Source organism: Myodes glareolus, chromosome 5 (genome assembly GCF_982192425.1).
Source record: "Myodes glareolus chromosome 5, mMyoGla1.1, whole genome shotgun sequence".
Lineage (NCBI taxonomy): Eukaryota > Metazoa > Chordata > Mammalia > Rodentia > Cricetidae > Myodes > Myodes glareolus.
The window spans coordinates 114,195,938-114,215,169 of NC_142030.1; the positions used below are offsets into that span (position 1 = coordinate 114,195,938).

A 19,232-nucleotide genomic window follows, 5' to 3' on the forward strand; every position below is an offset into this window, starting at 1 on the left:
AGCAACAAACCCACTGTTGTGTGGAATGGCCGCCAGTCAGCAGAGATCTCAGATGTGTTTTGTAGTTGGGAAAGTCTTGTACTCACAAATTACAGTTTTGTGACCAAAAGCTGCCACTTCTCGGGGTCATTAGGAAGAACCCCGAGACCTGAGGTCAAAGGGGCAGGGCTTTCTCTTTCTCACACAGAAACTAAACTCTTCCTCTGTCCTAAAGCTGCACTTGTTACACAAAACCGACTAAAAGCAGAAAGATACTGACGGTGCGAATTCCCTAGGACATCAGGGGTTAAAAATACAGCAGCCTTTCCAATATTACACTGTTGGGTTGTTCCTTATAAATTCAGTGCTGGTCAATAAACGAGAATAAACAGTTGGCTTGTTCAGTCATTTACCCCAGAGGTCGCGATGAGCTGTCTTGCCTAATGAAAGGTTACTATTTTCCCTGGACCTGAATAACGCTTTCTCTTCCCCTTTTCTTTCGCTTCTTATGAAATAGTATGCTGTTCTGCTCTCAAAGGTCGTTAATGTTATACCTGGAAAAACACTTAAGTTTGTATTCATCTATTCTTTTCTAAAATGTTCAACCCATGTGATTCTTCTCTTTGACTCGAGATTTACATTCTGCATGTGAACTTGAAATTATTTAAATAGTTCACTCATCTATGCTCAATAATGAAGAAATATATCAACTAATAAAAATAGAGAAGAAAAGAGACATTTGGCCAGGCATGGTGGCTCATACCTTTAATCCTAGTACCTGGGAGGGAGAGGCAAGCATATCTCTGTGAGTTTGAGGCCAGCCTGGTCTACATGACAAGGTTCAGACTAACAGAGCTGTACACCAAGACCTCATCTCAAACAAAACAAACAATAGCAAAAACACTTAATAAGGAAGTAGGAAGAGTTTCCTTTCTAGTCAGAATTTGTTGTCTATATTTCTTTGAAGAAAGGGGTTTCCTGGCTCATGTTGGATCCCCCTTAGCCCTGTAAGTCAACACACACCGTGCATCCTGCTCAAGAGTTATTATGGAAAACTGTCCTGTTCTGGGCTGAAACACCCAAATTAAAATGCAGGCATGGAAACAGCATCTTGGCTGAAGGTGGGTTTGCTTCTGAGTAGAACAAAATTTACAGCTAACTCTAAAAAGAGATACATCATCACCCTGTAAACTTGAGCAACGTATCATTCCACTCCTGAACTCTGGAAAAACACCACAAAGGTCAGGCCTAAAATAGGAACGAGCGGGGAGTCAGGAGCACAGCGGATGTGCAGTCACAGGCTTTGCCACCTTTCTATTAAAGGCATTAGGCAGCTTACAATTGGCTGGTGAAGTCACTGCCTGGATCAGGAACAGTACTGGGGGCGTTCTCATTCTGAATATGCTGACCCGTGGAAGCACACAGCAGTCAAAGCAACGGTGACCACTTATTTTTCCAAAAGCTGCACAGATACTGGAGCCAGAGAAGAAAGAAACAGGAAAGACTCCTTTAAAAGCTTCAGTTTTCTTAGCTATGAAAGACTGTTTAGAACCCAGAATGTGAGAAAGATTTCATCTCCTTGTAACTGAAATACAGGTGACTGGGTAGCTTCTTAAAGAAAATAAAACACAAACAAAATCCCACATGTACCAATTTGTCATTTTTAATAGGTCTCTGTTTAAACGTTTAAATTTTTCTTTATGTTCCAGAGGACATTAATTATCAGTGGGGTTGCTGAATGTAAGATCTGGGTTTGCTGAGAAGTGGGAGAAATCGCTTGGCTTTCTGTGGGTACGATGCTGCTTCCCACTCTGAGGAGGTGTGTGAGGTTAAACCTGGAGTCTGGCACTTAAGGGGGTTCAATAAATGCTTGTCTCCTTCCTTCCTGATTCTTGATGCCCAGGCCATTGGCCAGTGGTGCAATAAATACAAAGAAGAATCAGAGATTCCTAAGTGGAGAGATGCTAAAAGTACATGATCCAAAAATAGTTTCTCTCTTTAATTAATGCTGCAGAGGAACTGGCTTCAAACTGACGGTAAATGTACGGACAGAGCACTGAATTTGGTGCTGGCGAACAAAAGCCTTCGTTCGTCCTTTGCTGTGTGAACTGCAGCAACACCCCACGACACCCGAGTTCACCTTCACACAGCCTTTGTCCCTCTGCAGCCCTCCCTCTGTTCTGCTAGCTCCCCCGTTACTGCTTGGATGTCCCACTGAAGAATGAGCCCTTGATTATTGTGTTTTTTGTGGCAGCTCTGCCTGGTACACAATTTGTTTTGCTTTGTCGTTTGAGACAAGGTCTCACTGTGTGACTCTGGTTGTTCTGGTTATGTAAACCAGGCTGACCAACCTCAAATCAAAAGACCTGTATGTCTTTGCTTCTCTCAAGTCCTGGGATTAAACAGGTCTGCACCACAAGACCAGGCTGACCTTTAACCGCCAGCAATCCTCCAGTCCCAAGCTCTTGAGTGCGGGATTGCAGACATGAGTTACCACACCCGACAGTAAGAACTGTTTGCCACACTCTGGAGAGAACCCTCACATCACTGGGCAAGCACTCCCGTCCTGCACTAAGCCCATACATGCTTGCTGAGTGAGCAATCAGCGTGCACTTCAGGGTGACCCTAAGGATAAAAGCACCACCATTTTTTTTAATTTAATGAATGTTTGCCCATTTTTCACTATTTACCTAGAAAGGAGCCCATTTTTAAAAGTAAATAAAAAAGCACAATTGCTGGTTATGTAGTGACAACCAAAAGCTGTCATCTTAGTAATCACTGGGTTCCTCTCTCTGTTGACAGGGTGGGTGGGTAGTTTATAGTACTGTAGCGTGGGGTATTGCAGACATCGCCAATTAGTCTTTTAGGACTGTTCTTTTTGTTTTTGTTTCGAGACAGGATTTCTTTGTAGCTTTGGAGCCTGTCCTGGGACTAACTCTGCAGACCAGGCTGGCCTCCACCTCACACAGATCCACCTGCCTCTGCCTTCTGAGTGCTGGGATTAAAGACATGCACCACCACTGCCCGGCAGGACTGTTCTTTTAGGAGCTACATGTCCAAGACCGCCTGGCTCATAAGTCCCCACAGGGTCTTGAGTTCATGTATGAACATCAATTGGGAAACATGTAGATTTCCCTCTGCAGCAAACACAAAGCATACTTTACAAGCACAGAATCATGGGATGGGAAATATCCAGAAGCAAGAGACTGAGTTTTATTGTGTGCTTGTGTGTGTGTGTGTGTGTGTGTGTGTGTGTGTGTGTGTGTGTGTGTGTTTGGCATACATTGTATCATTAAGCCATATTTTAATTTTTTTGAATTTTTCTCAATAGAGAGCAGTAGAGAATACAAAATTTCAGAATTAAATAGGTTTGATCAAATTCCTGTTGAGCAATCTGGTGTCTTAGGAGGCAGGTGGATCTCCTGGATGCCAAGACCGCCACCTCCCGAGCTTCCTGCTTCTAAAGCACTGCTGGAAGCTATCTCTGGAGATTCGGGACGTGTGGGTCTGGAATCCACAAGGAAGGCAGACCGCTGTCCCTGCCTTTCTTAGGCCCACACAGGACTCTGCAGAACAGTTTTGGTCCTTGTTTCACCTGAGGAAAGATTCTATCGCAGCTGCCTTTCGTAACTGAACTTTCTTCAAAGGAAAGTTTATTAACTGACCTTTTAAGGGTTATTCCATTGTGAATTGTAGCCATAGAAGATAATGTTGGTTTAAGAGAGTGAGCTATGGGGGCAGGATGGACTCATAAACACCTAAACACTCAGCGCAGTGCTCTGGAAATAGTTACGGGGGAAACCACTACAGCGCAAAGAGAAAATGAATGATACTTGAAATGTTTAGCGCACCGCCACATCTTCCAAGATAACCCCTGCCTCCTACCCCATTCCAACACAAAACAGTCCGTTCCTGGCATCCACACTGCCATTCCCTGGGTCAGGCACAGGGTCTCTCACTGCACATTCATTCCTTCTCGGTCTCAGCAGCATCAGCTGCCCAAAGGTCTCAGACTGGCCGGTGTGCATGTTCCCAGCATGCCCTGTCTTCTCTGCTCCAGCCAGGATGTACTCTTCAGTCCCCACACCGTGTCAGCTGCTCACACATTTTCCTCTTCATTAGGCTAACTATGCTCCTCCTTCAGGCTGGGAACCTCTTCCTGGCCTAACAAACGCCTCCTCAGCTCCAGGCTTGTGTGCACTGGCTGATTCTGGAGTCCTACCAGCTCCAGATGATGAACTTCAGACCATGGTGCTGCAGACCTGGCCTATATATTTGTGTTATCATTTATAGCAGTATGACACATTCCCCATAGGCCCACAGTTTTTTACTTTATTATTTTATTTTATGTGTGTATGAATGTTTTGCCTGTCTGTATGTTTGTGTACCCCCTGCATGCCGAGTGCCGAAAGAAGCCCGGAGAGGACATCAGACCCACTGGAACTGGAATTACAGACAGTTGTTGGCCACCATGTGGGTGCTAGGAATCTAACCAAGTTCTTCTGGAAGAGTAAGTTAGTGCTCTTAACCACAAAGTCCTCTCTTCAGTCTCAGGCTCACATTATAAATGCTTAGTCCCTAACTGAAAACTTCAGCAGGTGAACCCTAGAAGTCGATAATATGGGTCAGCTCTTGGGGTTATCTCATCCCTGCCCACCTCCCATTGGTTAAGAATAGCACCCACCACATACTCTCCACACCATGATGCTCTACCCAAGCAATCACAGACTGAACCCTCTAAAACCATGAGCTCCAAAACTTCACCTCCCTGTGTCATTTCTGTTATACAAACATAACTAATACAGTACATTGTGAAGAAGTCATATAAATTAATAGTCAATTTACTGTTCTGTGTTCAGTAATTGCATGACCAATTAAAAATTGTTCACTTAATGCCAATATAAAACTACAAGTTGGTCCTTAAGAATGACAACCAGGGCAGTCCTTTCCAACGTTTCCCCGTACCAAACATGCAGCGGGTTTAAGACAAAGTCAAATGTTTCCATCCACATTACCCCTCCCCTCAATTTCCCATGTCTTTAAACCAGTCATTTCCTCATTGGTCATGCCCTTGAAATATTCCTTACAAAAGGCATTTTCAGATTCCAATGACACGGACTCTCATCAGTTAATTTTTAATCAAGCCAAATATTAAACACTCACATTTACCGGATAAAGCTACTGATTCGCAGTGACAGCTTGTGTTATTCTCTCACACAGGCCAAGCATGAAACAGAAAACTAATAACCCTTAACTGTATTCTCAAAGTATCATTTATGGGAAAGAAAACTACATTCCAAGAGAACTTTTGCAATGGCTGTCATTGCTTCCCCCATGCTGCAAGCTGTTGCAGAGCAGGGGAGCTCATTTTCTCACGGATATGGGCGAGCTCAACATCTCTCTGTCAGTGGACGTATTCATTAAGAAGGAATCTGGCAGCTGTTCAGGGGACAGATAGTTTGGAGACCAGGCCAATTATCTGGGTGTCCTTTATAATTTGAAGTTTCTGAATTCACTCAAAGATAAGCCACTTGAAGAGGGGCTGGCAAAGGAAACGAGGCACAGATGGCCATAGAAGAAGGCAGGGAGTGGGGGTGGGAAGACAGAAGAGAATTTGTTTGTGGTTTCATTCATGGGGACAAATCTGCAAGTTGACACATCCGTCACTTTAAAAGCCCCTGGAGGAGCATGGTCAACCTTCATTACAAGTAAACAAATCATATGATCTTTCTCAAACACATGACAAACGGTGAGTAACAAGGCTTGAAACTGGCATTATGTCAAGAGATGAGGGTTCTCGAAACCACAGATAGGCTGTGAGACTGTTTGAACCAGAACATAAATGTAGCCAAAGCTACTGGGCTAACAGTGTGACTGCCCTGTTGCTCTTCCTATTGGTCAGTGTCTTTAGAAATGAAATCTTAAGTCTCTCATCTTTGGGAATGTTGACCTGAACTGACTTTCAGCTTCAGCAGGCTGCTTGATTTTATCGGAGATCATTTATCTTCATGGCTTCATTCCAATTCTCTTAATACTTGAGCTACACACTGATAGAGGTAAAATCCACCTTGCTCCTTCTGTGAGAACCTTGCTCAAGCCTTGCTTCCTTTAATGATAAGGTGATGAATAATCTCATACATCAAGACCTTCAAGTCTGGGTTAGATCTGAAACATGAGAGGACAAAGAAAGAAGGTATAGGTCTGTATTCTGTGTGCACACCGCTCTGTACAAACAGAATGTGCCCACCAGCAACGTCAGCACTGGAAGAGTGATATCTGATGAACGTATAATGCAAAATCAAGGAATTCTATCTTTATCATATGCTTTCTTAATTCGAAGAAAAAAATAACAAGGAAACCATCGGTATGCTTTCCTCTTTTGTGTCTAATAAATATTAATTAACAAGCAGGATGTGACAGTTGGGCACAGATCGCTCGTTAAGAGACTAAGACAACACTACCTGATTAGAATAAGTTAAACACACAAAGTGCCCTTAACATATAATTGTATTAATTCGTTCTTTTCATAAACTAACTCTTTATTATAAAACACTTATTGCTTATATATGCAAGATGCCATCTTGAATTTAATAGGATAAATTAGTTCACACAGAAGTTCCAGAGACTTCCAAAGTCCCTTGAATTTAGATCACAAATGGAGGCCTAAGCAGTCAGCAGGCAACACTAGTTAAGCTCACGTTCAATTACCGTTTGTGAGTGGGAAGGCAAACTCAGAAAAGCAAACCTTTGGGCTGATCCTGAAGCCCAATCCACAGCAGCCTCTGAAGACTGCTGGGAAAAGCTGGTGTGTGAGCAACAGTAATCAAAGATGGCAGATTCAGCAGTAGTACTTAGGGTCACTTTGGCGAATGAGAGGAGCAATGGGGCTCCCCTAAACCCACATAGCTTAGGCATAAAAGCAGGTAATTTTTCCCTTGAGTTTCTGATCCTTAGGTCTCTCTGCTTACTTGGCTCTTCCACTTGAATAGACTCATGAGGGCCCACGATGAAGAGATTCAAGTCAAACTCATTACATTTTCTTGTCGTGACAAGCAGGTTTCCATTCTCTGGAAGACTGGCTTGTTTTGTTTTGTTTTGTTTTACACACCCCCATTCCCATTAATGTGGCTCATACTCCTACCTGGTCTCTCTGGTCTAGCCTCAACCATCATCAATCTTCTCAACATGCACATCCTGCTCTGTCTCAGGATCCTTTCAACATCTGTCAAGTTAACTACAACTCTCCTCGTTTAGGACCGAAGTCTACATTCTCAGATAAGTTCTTCCTGAGATGCTCGTGACGCTCGAATCAAGCCAGGACTCCCAGTTCTCTGCAGGCCTCACACATCCACCTGCTTGACAGCTCCGGGTCCACTGCTTTAAATATTCCCTCCCCATATCTCTTATCTAATCTCCAAAATTTGTTTCAAAACTGTCCCCCACATGGAACTCTCTATGTCCCATGAGGTACCTTCTAACTCTGTCAGTTAAATGGCAAGGACTGTGGCTACTTCAGATTTGCCCCAGCTTGAATGTCTGTTCTTTAAAACACTTACTAAACAAACACCTAGCACTGAGCTTTTTATATTTAGAGTCAAATAAATGTTTTTCTCTGCGAAAACAAAGAGGTTAGTATGTATGTTTTCCTAAATAATAACATCCTTTAAATCCTTGTACACCCACCATTTTCCCAGATACTGGGAACATAACATTACAGTTCATGGCAGCCATTCATTTCTCTTAATGCTTCCTCAGATAATCTTACTCTTGTGCTGCTGCCATTTCAATGTTCAGTAAGTGGCTCTGCTTCAATATAATTTTGTTATAAAATACTTTCAAACCTCTTCTCTGTGTTTTCAGTGAAGAAGAAGAAGAAGGAGAAGGAGAAGGAGGAGGAGGAGGAGGAGGAGTAGGAGAAAAAGAAGAAGAAGAAGAAGAAGAAGAAGAAGAAGAAGAAGAAGAAGAAGAAGAAGAAGAAGAAGAGAAGAAGAAGAAGAAGAAGAAGAAGAAGAAGAAGAAGAAGAAGAAGAAGAAGAAGAAGAAGAAGAAGAAGAAGAAGAAGAGAAGAAGAGAAGAAGGAGAAGGAGAAGGAGAAGGAGAAGAAGAAGAAGAAGAAGAAGAAGAAGAAGAAGAAGAAGAAGAAGAAGAAGAAGAAGAAGAAGAAGAAGAAGAAGAAGAAGAAGAAGAAAAATAAGAAGAAGCAGCAGCAGCAGCAGCTGGCAAGAATCCAGAAAGAAAATAGCTAGGGATAGCTCTGGAGCTTTGAACTTAGAGGTGCCAAAAGACCATCCTGTATGGAACTATTTGCCCCCACCCTAAGTGATAAATCAGTGTGTACAGTTGATGATGCAATTCTCAGTTGACATTATTTCTATCCTAACTGTAATAAGGATGTGCATTGTATACTAGATAAGTATGCAATTAAGAGAACTAAGAATTTGTCCCATCTTCTTTTGAAAATTTCAGATGTAGCTAAGAGGAGAAGGGTTGGCTGCATTGCAATTTCAGACCCAATAGCATAGATATAAAATCACCATGCTGCAAAGCAAAGGTCTTAGCATCTGTTATACACAAGCCGCAGCGCAGACCTTGTGTGGGGCAGGACATACATTAACACCTGGAAACTCTCCATTGTTCTTTTGCAGCCTAACTGTCTTTTTGATAGCTTAAAACAGAGAAATATAGTAATTGGAACCGTCACAAGAAAAGACATATTGGTCTCAATGGGGAAAAAATCTCCCTTTGAAAAATTAAAGCTGCTCCTGACACAGTGGGCTCTCCAGTTGTTTTCATGGGACGTAATAAAGAGCGGAGGGAGTCAGTCATAAGCTTCTGACTCATGTGCTGAAACCCCAGAGAGCAGATTATTAACTAAAAAGGGAATACGTTCTAGTCCCAAAATCTTAAAGGCAAAACAAACAGCAGAACAGAAATGCAACGTTTCCTGATCATTCGCTGTTGAAGTCTGTGCTCTCCATGTGATGTGCAAAGGCAGGTGGGGCTCACTTCCAGGGTCAACACCCTCGGGGAATGTGCTGGATCACCCAAGCACAGCACCCACGGAGCCAAACCAAGTGGACATGACAGCCCGGCAGCGAGATTCCCGTTCAAACACATGGGAGGGTGGGTTTGGGGAAGCAGTCTTTACAATAGGTTACCTACTTTGGGTAGTCAAGGTATATGAAAAGCTCAACAGTCCACTGGAATTGCCCACAGCAGAGATCCCAGCAAGTAAGAACTATGCCAGCTGATGCTCTTCTCTGCTTGGAGGTGGAATTCATGATCTCTGGAGGGAAGGAACAGCACCTGTCAAACAGAATTTTTGCCTGCCTCGCTGCCTGTGGCAAGATCAGGCTCTGGTGAACTATACACTGGCTTTAGGGAAATTTCACTACTTCTACCTCCTGAAAGAATCTAGATGCAATGCCATATTCTTCATGTGAATTCTACTCTTCAACTGTTGTATGCTGACAAGGAGCTATACCCGGGGCCTGTGAGAAGGCACAGAACCCCACTGGAGGTCAGTGCTGATACTATACAACTGGCCCCTTCAGAAGCCTCACCTGCAGAAGACCTTATGAGAAGGAAAAGAACCTTTTCATGTTAAAACTTTCCCCATCTGCACTGAAGGAAACAGGCCCATGGGTACCATTTGTTGTTGCTTAGGAACGCAGTGAGAGTGGAGTACAAATTCCTGTAAATTGTGCATCACATTTCAGAAGAGAAACATCTGATAACAGCACAGTACTAGGGCTGAAACCAAAGCAAAACAGGAGCTTTTCTTTTTCTCAGAGGCTGTGGTTGGGGGTAGGAGGGAGTCTATAGTCTGGTTCAAAATGTTCTTGTATCTTTCTGTGTATGAGAAAGAATTATTGAAGACATTTCTATACTGTGTTCTAATTAGAGCAATCTTTGATTGTCTTTTCCTTATAACACTTTAATGAAATTCTTTAAAACTGTAGTCTTCACAACGTACATAAACACTGTTTAGTGGGTTACTGCTTAAGAAGGGATCTCCCCAGCCTTTCAGTTCTGTGAATCCTATGTCTATGTGGAAGAGGTTTTTTTAATTGTCTGCATTTGGCCCCTTATTTAAATCAGCCCAATGCACACATGAGCAAGCATGTATCTAGAAACAACTTTAAGATCAAGCTGAAGCACAAGCAAAACAACATACTTGTCTTTTTCTTTCTAAGTCCAGGTTCTTGCTGTGGGGCTCCTTGTCACTACACGTTCACTAAGATACGGGAAGACCGAGCCTGTGATTTATACAGGTTAAGTTAGCTTCCCATCCCCGATGCCCAACCTAATCGAGGGCCTGACATACATGAAACTTGTCATCTTGTCTGCTGGAAACCCAGCCCTAGAACAGTTTTTCACCTGCTTAGCCGTTAAGTGCACGTGTTTGAATTAAGCTGAAACTAACGAAAGACACACTACATAGAGATCTGAGCTCGCTCAATGGTCTCACTGAGTCGTCTGAGGGGCCAGGGTGATCAGATTGGAAGGTCACTGCTATACCTGAAAAGGGTAATATATCCGATTACCTTAAAAAGGCGGAGCAGAATCTTTGACTCCCAAGAAACCTCTGGGGTGAGGGAGGGACTTCATACTTGTATACAACAAAGACAGTGTTGTTTTCCTGTACAAATGCACCTGCTTTGCTAACCTGCTCCGTGACACAGAAGTGAGGTGATGCACCATGTGGGAGCCCCCTGCAGTGACAACTCAAAGACCCACCCACGCAAGGACAAGAAGAGGAAAAATAAAAAAAAGAATGGCAAGAGTTGGGTTTGCTCCCCCCCACCCCGGTCTGTGGATTCCTGTTATGTGATAGCTAACTGTGGCCTATGGAGTTTAAACAACATGACATGCACCAGTTCAATCAAGGGTTGTTAAAAGGAACAATCTGCTCTTTTTAGAAAGCACAACTAAAAGAATAGGACACACAGAAGAAATGTTTTCAGTGGATACTAAATAGCAACAAAAACTCCAACACAGCAAAGAGAACAGAGAGAACTAAAGACTTGTATGAAGTTCCAGAAACAGCACATGACCCAAAACTCTAAGACCAATAACACGAGGGTTTTGTTTTGTTTTTTTTTTTGTACAAAATAAATTATTGAAAGTGGTCATGGGATTCCTAGCAGTCAGAGATACACAGTTTCCCAAGGAAAGCTCATCAGGGAATGTGTTATTTAAGACTGGATCATCATAATGCTATTTTTAATCCCATCATTTTGCTGCCAAAATTGGCCATGGCAGTCGATACTGGCCACTAGAAAAATGGTGTTCTTTCATGTCGTTCACCCACTGTCATGAGAATGGTAATGCTTTCAGTCAGTCAAATGTTTGGGTGGATGTGAACTGTGTTCAGAAAGGGGAAACTTCTTACTAACTACCTAATAAAAAGGAAGCTGATATCTACTGGGTACATAGAAATGAGTTTCCCTTTAGTGGACAAAGAAAAGCTACCTCACTTTAACGAGGCCAATGCAAATGCAAAAGCCAACGCAAACTCATAATCACCATAATGAACATTCTTGACAGCAGCAAAGCTGCGATTATTTAACTTCTCTCTCTCCCCCCCCCTTCATTCTCTGCTTCTTCTGGGGGTCAGATTGCTGCAGTGGACATCCGGGAAACAAGATTCCAAGCAACATTCTGCATGTGGATCACTGGAAAGAGGTCTACAGAATCTGTCACAAGATTGATCCTTCAAAAAACAAAACAAAACAAAAACAAAGAAACAAAAAACCCACCCACATCTGGAAAGTGTCAGGCATGGCAGCCAGGAGCTCTGACTTCAATGCACAGAGAAACCTAAGGTTCTGACTCAGTGGCACTAGGCTGGAGCCTGAGAGTCTCCACCCAGGAAGGTCCCAGGTGACACCCAGGCTACTGATCGGTAGGGTCTCATTTCCTAGAATAGCTGCCAGCACCTTTTTCTAACTTTCAAGACTTATTGAGACTTGGGTATAAGCCATATTCTGCCTTATAACCAATTATTTCTTTACTCTTTACTTAATTTGCAGGTTCTGGGATTCTCTAGCAGGAGCTGGTCCTTCCAAGGACTGTTTTCTCTGTAATGAACCATGGAACACAGTCTTCCCCGGCGTTGGAGCACTCTGCCTTTGAAGCAGAAGACAAAATGTCTGTAAATGACCATGGGAAGTTGTTCCCATCATTCTCATCATTTTTCTCACATCAAGAAAATAGGCTGTCTGCTGAAACTTAGTTATTGTTATTAAAACATCACTGCAATGTGCAACATACTAGAGATACAATCCTAATGTGAGGTTAAAGGGAAATCTATACGCTAAATGCCTAAAACAAAAATTTAAATTAATAAGACACATTTGAAACCATAGGCTGATAGACCAATCACTACAAACTCTCAAATGCTACCACTTTTATTCCAAAATGTTTACATATGATTCTATTTTCTGATACATAGTCTTTTCTTGCCAATTCCGTTCTTTTCCGGCATAGTCATCCATTTATGTATTGCTCTGGAAACTATTAGACATTTTCTTTTACCATCAGCCATTTGTGGTTCTCTGTGACTTATGTTTGCTATAAGAGGCTTTGTCAAAAAAAGTTTTTATCATCTCTTCCAGTATGCCATTGTGGTTTGGCTTCATAACATGAAGTCTATGCATTTATCAACCTCAGATACCTGCGGACCACAAAGATAGGCCTTCAACAAAAACTTGATGACTAACACAGAAAAAAGAGATGCTTCATTTAAAAAGAAACCTCAGTCGTCTGCCTCGTCAACACACTGCAACCTGACAACAGAGGTCAGGCTGCATCTGAAGCTCCCCCAGAAACAGGCGGTCCTGCTTCCCACATCTTTCTTAGCCTGACAGTCAAGACCACACACTTACTGCCTTGAGTTTCCTTCAAGAAGAGAGAAACAGATTGATTTTTTTTCATAAAAAACATGAAATAACAAAACCATTAAATTGTTTTACTTTGGCTTTAGAACACTTCTTCTGGAGCCTGAAGTCCCCATTATGGAGGCTGAACTAGCGGTCCACCTACTAAACTAAACATCTGACAAGCTCAGTTTCCATCCTTCAGCCAATTCTTCCAGCATCGCTAACAATCTGATCATGTGGGATGTCAACAAACGAGCAATTCACAAAGAACATGTGAATTTCAGGCATGCAAACTTGGATATTTCAGTTAATTTTACTTTTAAGTTTTGAACCGTGCCAACAATATTTTGTCAACTTTGGCCAAATAAGATCAGATGTTCACATCAATCATCTATTTTTCTTGGCTTTTCTGTTTGGGGCCCATAAATATTAGCACATCTTGCAAACTGTAGTAAAACATAATGTGTTTCTAGATATTTGATTCACTTGTAGTCAATTATAGACTTTTTGTTCCTTTTAGGTGCTATAAAAATTTAGTCGTTCTCTTGAGACTATCCAAGGCAAGACTAAAATGAAAATCTTTTTCATTAAAACAAAGTCTTTTTTTAAAAAAATGTCAGACCGTGATTACTTATTTTTGTGTGTGTGTAACTTAATTATTTTAGGTATAACAAGCCTGAGTCTGCTCCCAACCTCCCTGCCTGGAACCAGCAAAAAGCTTAAATCTCATGGTAAAATAATGGAAGTTTGATTTCCCAAGATATCAGAAAATTATCACTCCATAGATGTTCATCAAAGCTATGGATACTAATAATTTCAACTTAAGTCAGGGCCAGACACTCCACAGCTAAGTGTTATTATTTCTTCCGCAGACACCCTAGATGCAAGTCCATTCAGCAGTGGAGATCACCAAATTACATAGGTTGTATGTAGAGATAAGTAAAGGATATTAAAGTGGATGTAAGCTTCCGAATCATGTGTGAGTTACAGCGCGCAGTCTGGAGCCCCTGCAGACTAGCCGACGGAACACGGCACCCACTGCCTGTCTGTCCTGCAGGGTGCACACACACCATGCCCAGTGGGACTCTGGCACAGACTGGAGTCTACAAACATCCATGCATGCCAGCTTACCTTTTTACAAGCTTAGCTATAATTTCCAGGAAAGGGGGCTGTATTGTTTTTCTTTGGGAAAATGTTCCCAAGCGAGTCAGAAAAGGTATGCCTGCGTCCTCTGGTGGAGCCTGTTTGACTAGTTGGACCCTCTCAGTCATTAGTTTGCCAGAGGAGCCAAGGATACACAGGTCAAGAGAGAAGGCTGGAGGTCTGGTTCCTACACAGGACCCCACACATCTGTAACAGGCTACTCTGACTTTAAGTAACGCTGGGAGTCAGTGACGGGGTACTGCTTATCTCCAAATCCTACTGGATCAAAAAAGCTGGATCTTTGCTCCTTCACAGCCTGCAGGCAGGAGCTAGCATAGTGTTGGCAGGCTGTGATCTAACCAGAGGCAGGGACTCGGGGAGCAAAGCTACAAACTTGATTTTAGTTCATTGGCTCAGTGGCTTACTTTGACCCAGGATCCACTCACACCCCAACCTCTGCATCTCAGTCTTGAGAGCAAAGCCCAGACTGATTCAGCCAGACATGCACCTACCCAGCCTCCGTTATCCTGGATCCAGTTGTGCAGATGCCGGTTCAGGTACTCAGTCATCCACAGGGCGATGTTGTCCACCAGGGGTGACATCTCCCTGTTGACGCTCTCCACACACATGACCCCACCGAACTCAAAGAAGGCCACAATCCTCCCCCAGTTCACCCCATCCCTGAAGAGTTCCTCCACCACCGTAGCAAAGCGTCCCCTCGCGGTGAAGGGCGTCAGGTGCAGCTGACTGGACATCTCCGCGAAGTCGCGACGGTAGCGACGGGAGAAGTCATCCCCAGCCCGGCGGAGGGTCAGGTGGACCACAGGTGGCACCGGGCTGAGCGCAGGCCCAGCAGTGGCGACTATGGGCCTTAGTGGCGACGTCCTGGCAGCCGTGTCCCGGTGCACAGCGGGCGATGGGTTGCTCTCAGGCTGAAAGGAGAAGATGCCAGCGGTGGGGGCGGCCCCCCGGGGCACGGCGTCCACATCTCCCGCATCCCACTCGTAGCCCCTCTGTGACAGTTTATAATGGATATACTTCATCACGATCTCCCGGTTATCATACCCTGTTCTCCCGGCTTGCGCCATCCTTCCCCCAAAAAAGCTGCAGGTACCAACAGCACTTCTCGTCCCGACTCCCGCCCCACGGCCCCAAAAGAAAAAAAGAAAAGAAAAAAAATGATCGTTATAATCCAGTTCTTTTATTGGATGTGCTTTTGCATTCCTGGATGAGGGGGTGTCTTCAGTCACGCGGAACACTTGACTCTGGTGTTTCCCCCTTGGCATGAGATGCAGGAAATTTTTATTCAAATTCCTTTTGGCTCTTTATTTCATGAGGCACATTATTTATTAAGCTGCGTTAATATCCTTCTACTTCCTCCGCAATGCTGAAAGGTGAGGGGCGGGACGACCTAGCAAGTTAAAATCAGGTGTGTTCTTCTTTATATTCTCAGGGGAGGAAGGGCATATCCGCTACAAGTTACACGCTAAAGAGAACGAACTAAACTGTCTGGAAACTGAATTTGTTCGAATGCATTTAAAGTAAAAAAAAGAAAAAGAAAGAAAAGAAAAATTGAAATGCGTCCGTTGAAAGTTACATTAAACCAAATTCCTGTGCAAAAAACTTACTGTATTTTTTAAGGACGGCATGATCTTCTGTCAAGTTTCTCTCTTTTTTGGTAAAACCCAAATACATAAGGCAACGACACCATTGATCTTCAAAAGTCTCCTTGCATAAGCGTCTTTGAAACTTGCAATGAATCAGTAGTTGGAGGTGGGGGGCTAGGTGGAGTAAAAATCAAGAGGGTTTCCAGATTGCGTCCCCACACTTCGGCTTCACTGAAAATGTTAACCCGTAGGAATTCCAATCGGAGATTTCAAGAGCACGACAGCGTTGCCAAAAAAGCAGCAGCGGCGGCAGATGAATTACAATTTTCAGTCCAGCATTTGCAGAAGTCCTGTGATTTCCCCCTCTTCTCGGCAATTTACACTCGCACACACACGCTCGAGCGCAGGCATGGACCGGTAGCCACCGGATTGCTTCAGCCCTCCACGACAGAAACACGCGAGGGAGACGGACGACGGAAGAGCGGGGGAAACGGGGACGAGAATCCTCTTCTGATTAAACTCCGAAAGGCCAATACGTTTTCCGAAAAATGGGGTGGGGGGTGGGAGCAGCTTGATAAATACAAGGAGGGACGCGCCGGGGCCGCCGTTGCCGGGTGAGCAGCCCGCGCGCTGTGTGTGGTGCGCTGCGGGAGAAGAAGGTGGTGGGGGAGGGTTTGCCCCCCCTCTTTTTCCTAAAAAGGATGACTGCTACGAAGTTCCCCCCCCCCCGGCCCCCTCTTCCGCTGCACCCCACTGGCGCACCCCGCCTCCGGGCTGCACACCCTTTCTCCTCCTCTGATCCGTGCGGCGCTGGCGGCTGCGTCCTCGCGCTCACTCGGCGAACCCGGCTCGGCGGTGACTGCTGCGGCCGGGGAGGGCCCGGGCACCTCGGTGGCGGCGGCGGCGACTCGGCGGGGACCCGGACGCAGGGCGGGAGGGCGGTCCGGGGAGGAAGGGGGCGGGCGCGGGGCTGGGGGCCCGGCCTCTTACTTCATTCTCCGCTGGAGCGCCTGGTTTCCTGTAGTACGTCATGTTCATTCAAAAAAAGAAGAAAGAAAGAGCCCTCCTCTGAGCGCCCGCCTGCCGCCTCCGCCCGCCTCCCGGGTTAAAGGCGCCGCGGCCGCCCGGGGGAGCGCGCGCCAGGCGCGGACACTGGCCTGGGTGGCGGCCACCCGCGGGCTACGCTGGGCTCGGGACGGTGGGTGGCGCGGGCCTCCCGTGCTGCCGGCTTGGTGGGTGTGCTAGGGGCCTCTTCGGATCTGTGGGACTGGCTGCTGGGTGGGCGCGCCCATAGCAAGGGTTGGGCAAGTGGCAACTCGCGTGGACCGTTTCTAACCCAATGGGTGTGCACAATTGCATGAATCTTTTCTAATGTGGGCTGTGTGCACAATTGCTAGGACCTTTTGTGAATGCATGTGTAATGCAAGTCACATGGCCCCCTTTCTGTGTGTGGTGAGTGTACAGTCCCACAGACCTTTTCTGTGTGCAGTCCCAGGAACCCTTTCTAATCATCTGTGTATGTGTGCACAATCAAATAGACCTTTTCTAACTTCCTGTGCAATATGTGCACAGTCACACGGACCTTTTCTGTGTGCAGTATGTGCATGGTCACATGGTCCTTTTCTGTGTGTGATATGTATGCAGTCCCATGGATGTTTTCTGTGAATAGTGTGTGCACACTGTACTGGACCCTTTCTAACTGCATAAGCAATATGGGCACAACTGCATGGACCCTTGTGTGTAGTGTGTGCACAGGTGCCAACTCTAGGCATGTGTGTGGTGTATTTATAATTAAACTATTTGTAGTGTACACATCTACATGTGGTATGTGTATAACATCACACAGACCCTCAGCTAACCACGTGCGTAGTGTACACAAACAAAAACATCGGGTTCCAGCTCTCAATGGTCAGAGATTCTGGCTCCAGAACAGTAGTACCTACCAGTGTGCTGTCCTCGGGTGAAAAGAGGTGATCCCTAGCACAAGCTCCCATTTATTACTTGCAAATGAAATAATCAGAATAATCAAAGTTAGATTGTTTGTTTCCTAGAGCTTCTGTGTCCACGTACCAAAAGCAGTGTAATTTCTGCCTGAGTATCTCAGACCTGTTGGAGGGCAGAAGTCCAGAACCAGCAGGGCATGCTCCTCAGAGGCTGAAGTCTGCCAGTAGCGGATGCTCACTGATGCTTCTTGGCTTGTTAAAGAACAGCCAAGGTAAATCCCAAGTGGTAGGCTGAGTGCCGTGGAGGTATCCAAAGAGAACACCTCATGAGCACACAGGTTCTTCTATCTTGCACCTTGGTGGCCAAGGGCAGACCTGACTCTCAGTGGACCAGAGAAGAGAGGAGAGCAGCGTGTACTGAGAGCGCTTTAAAATAATCCAGTAACTGTTCTTCCTCCAGTCAACAGACCTAGCGCTGGCTGGAGGCTGGACCCCCGCCCCCCGAACCTATAATCCTAAAATGGCTCAGGTAAGGTTTTGAATGTCCTCAGCTCTGACTAGCAGCCTTTCACCAGTATGAACAGTTAAGAGAGGAGATTAAGTGGACAAATAAACCCAGTACCAAGAGACTGTTCACTCCTGGCACAGAAGACCGCTGCACAGGAGTCAAGGACAGATGACATGTGTCAGGTGGACAGGTACCACAGGCGTGATGGATTATTATAGTCGTGGAAATAAGACAGATGCCTCCTATGAACACATTCAGACATCACCTTTTCCTCGTTATAAGTCTAAAAGGATTTATTTAGTTATAGTAAAATCCTGTGTGTACATGGTATGAGGCAGTGGGGAGCATGTGTCATGGCACACATGTAAAGGTCAGAGAACAACACGGTGTGTCTTCTCTCTCCTTCCACCTTTACTTATTTACTTGTACTTGAGGCCAGGCTCAGATAGCCCAGGTGGGCCTTGAATTTGCTATGTAACAAAGGATAAACTTGAAATTAACAATTTCCCTGCCTCCACCTACAGGGTGTTAAGATTACAAGTATGCACAATGACCCATTTGTGTGATGTTGGGGTTAAAATTAGGGCTTCATGTTTGTTAGGCAAGCACTGTACCAACTAAGCTACATCCTTAGCCCCCAAAGCGTGTGTGTGTGTGTGTGTGTGTGTGTGGTCACTTGTCTCACCCTGTTAGCCACCAGACACACTGTCCTGAGAGAACAGATGCCCTCACAAGTCTGCTCCTCAGGGATGCAGGGACCTGCTTTCTCACAGCTTTGGGGCAGCACTGGCACTGCAGAAAACAAGGCGTGTGCTGGAGTGAGGCACTGAGGTATGTTCTATAAAAACAGTGTAGGGGGCCTCATGCTTCAACCCCCCAAATTACTTAAGAGGAATAGAAAGCGCGTGCACTCTTCCCACCCCACACTGCAGTGAGGAAACGAGAGGACACGGCTCAGGGCGTGGAGACTGTACTTCTGCAAAGGGGACAGCCAGGACAAAGGGATCTCCATTCCCAGAGAGACTTCCACCTAAGGGTTTCCCCAGACTGGGTCCTTCTATGGCATCTTGGCCTTGACCAACAGCCTGGGGACAAGTGACTGAGGCCTTCTAGAAGAATGTATCATGGCCTTTTTACTTCTCAAGGTGGAATCTACCTCCTAGGAGTT

General features: G+C 45.0%; 1 protein-coding gene across 3 annotated transcripts in view; it reads right to left on the reverse strand.

Annotated features, from left to right (window-relative positions):
* The window catches only part of Bcl2 (BCL2 apoptosis regulator), a 173,863-nt gene extending 156,498 nt beyond the window's left edge, over nt 1-17,365 (reverse strand). The window contains exons 1-2 of one of the 3 annotated variants that reach the window (XM_048443865.3): nt 14,519-17,363; nt 716-6,144 (exon numbers count right to left, since the gene is read on the reverse strand). In XM_048443865.3, the coding sequence (XP_048299822.1) occupies nt 6,139-6,144; nt 14,519-15,292 (780 nt within the window). In that variant the 5' untranslated portion in view covers nt 15,293-17,363 and the 3' untranslated portion in view covers nt 716-6,138. Of the gene's footprint in view, nt 1-715; nt 6,145-12,371; nt 12,659-14,518 lie in introns of those variants that run through there. The other 2 variants (XM_048443863.3, XM_048443862.3) reach the window with 2 other exon arrangements.
* Nucleotides 17,366-19,232: the final 1,867 nt, after the last annotated feature.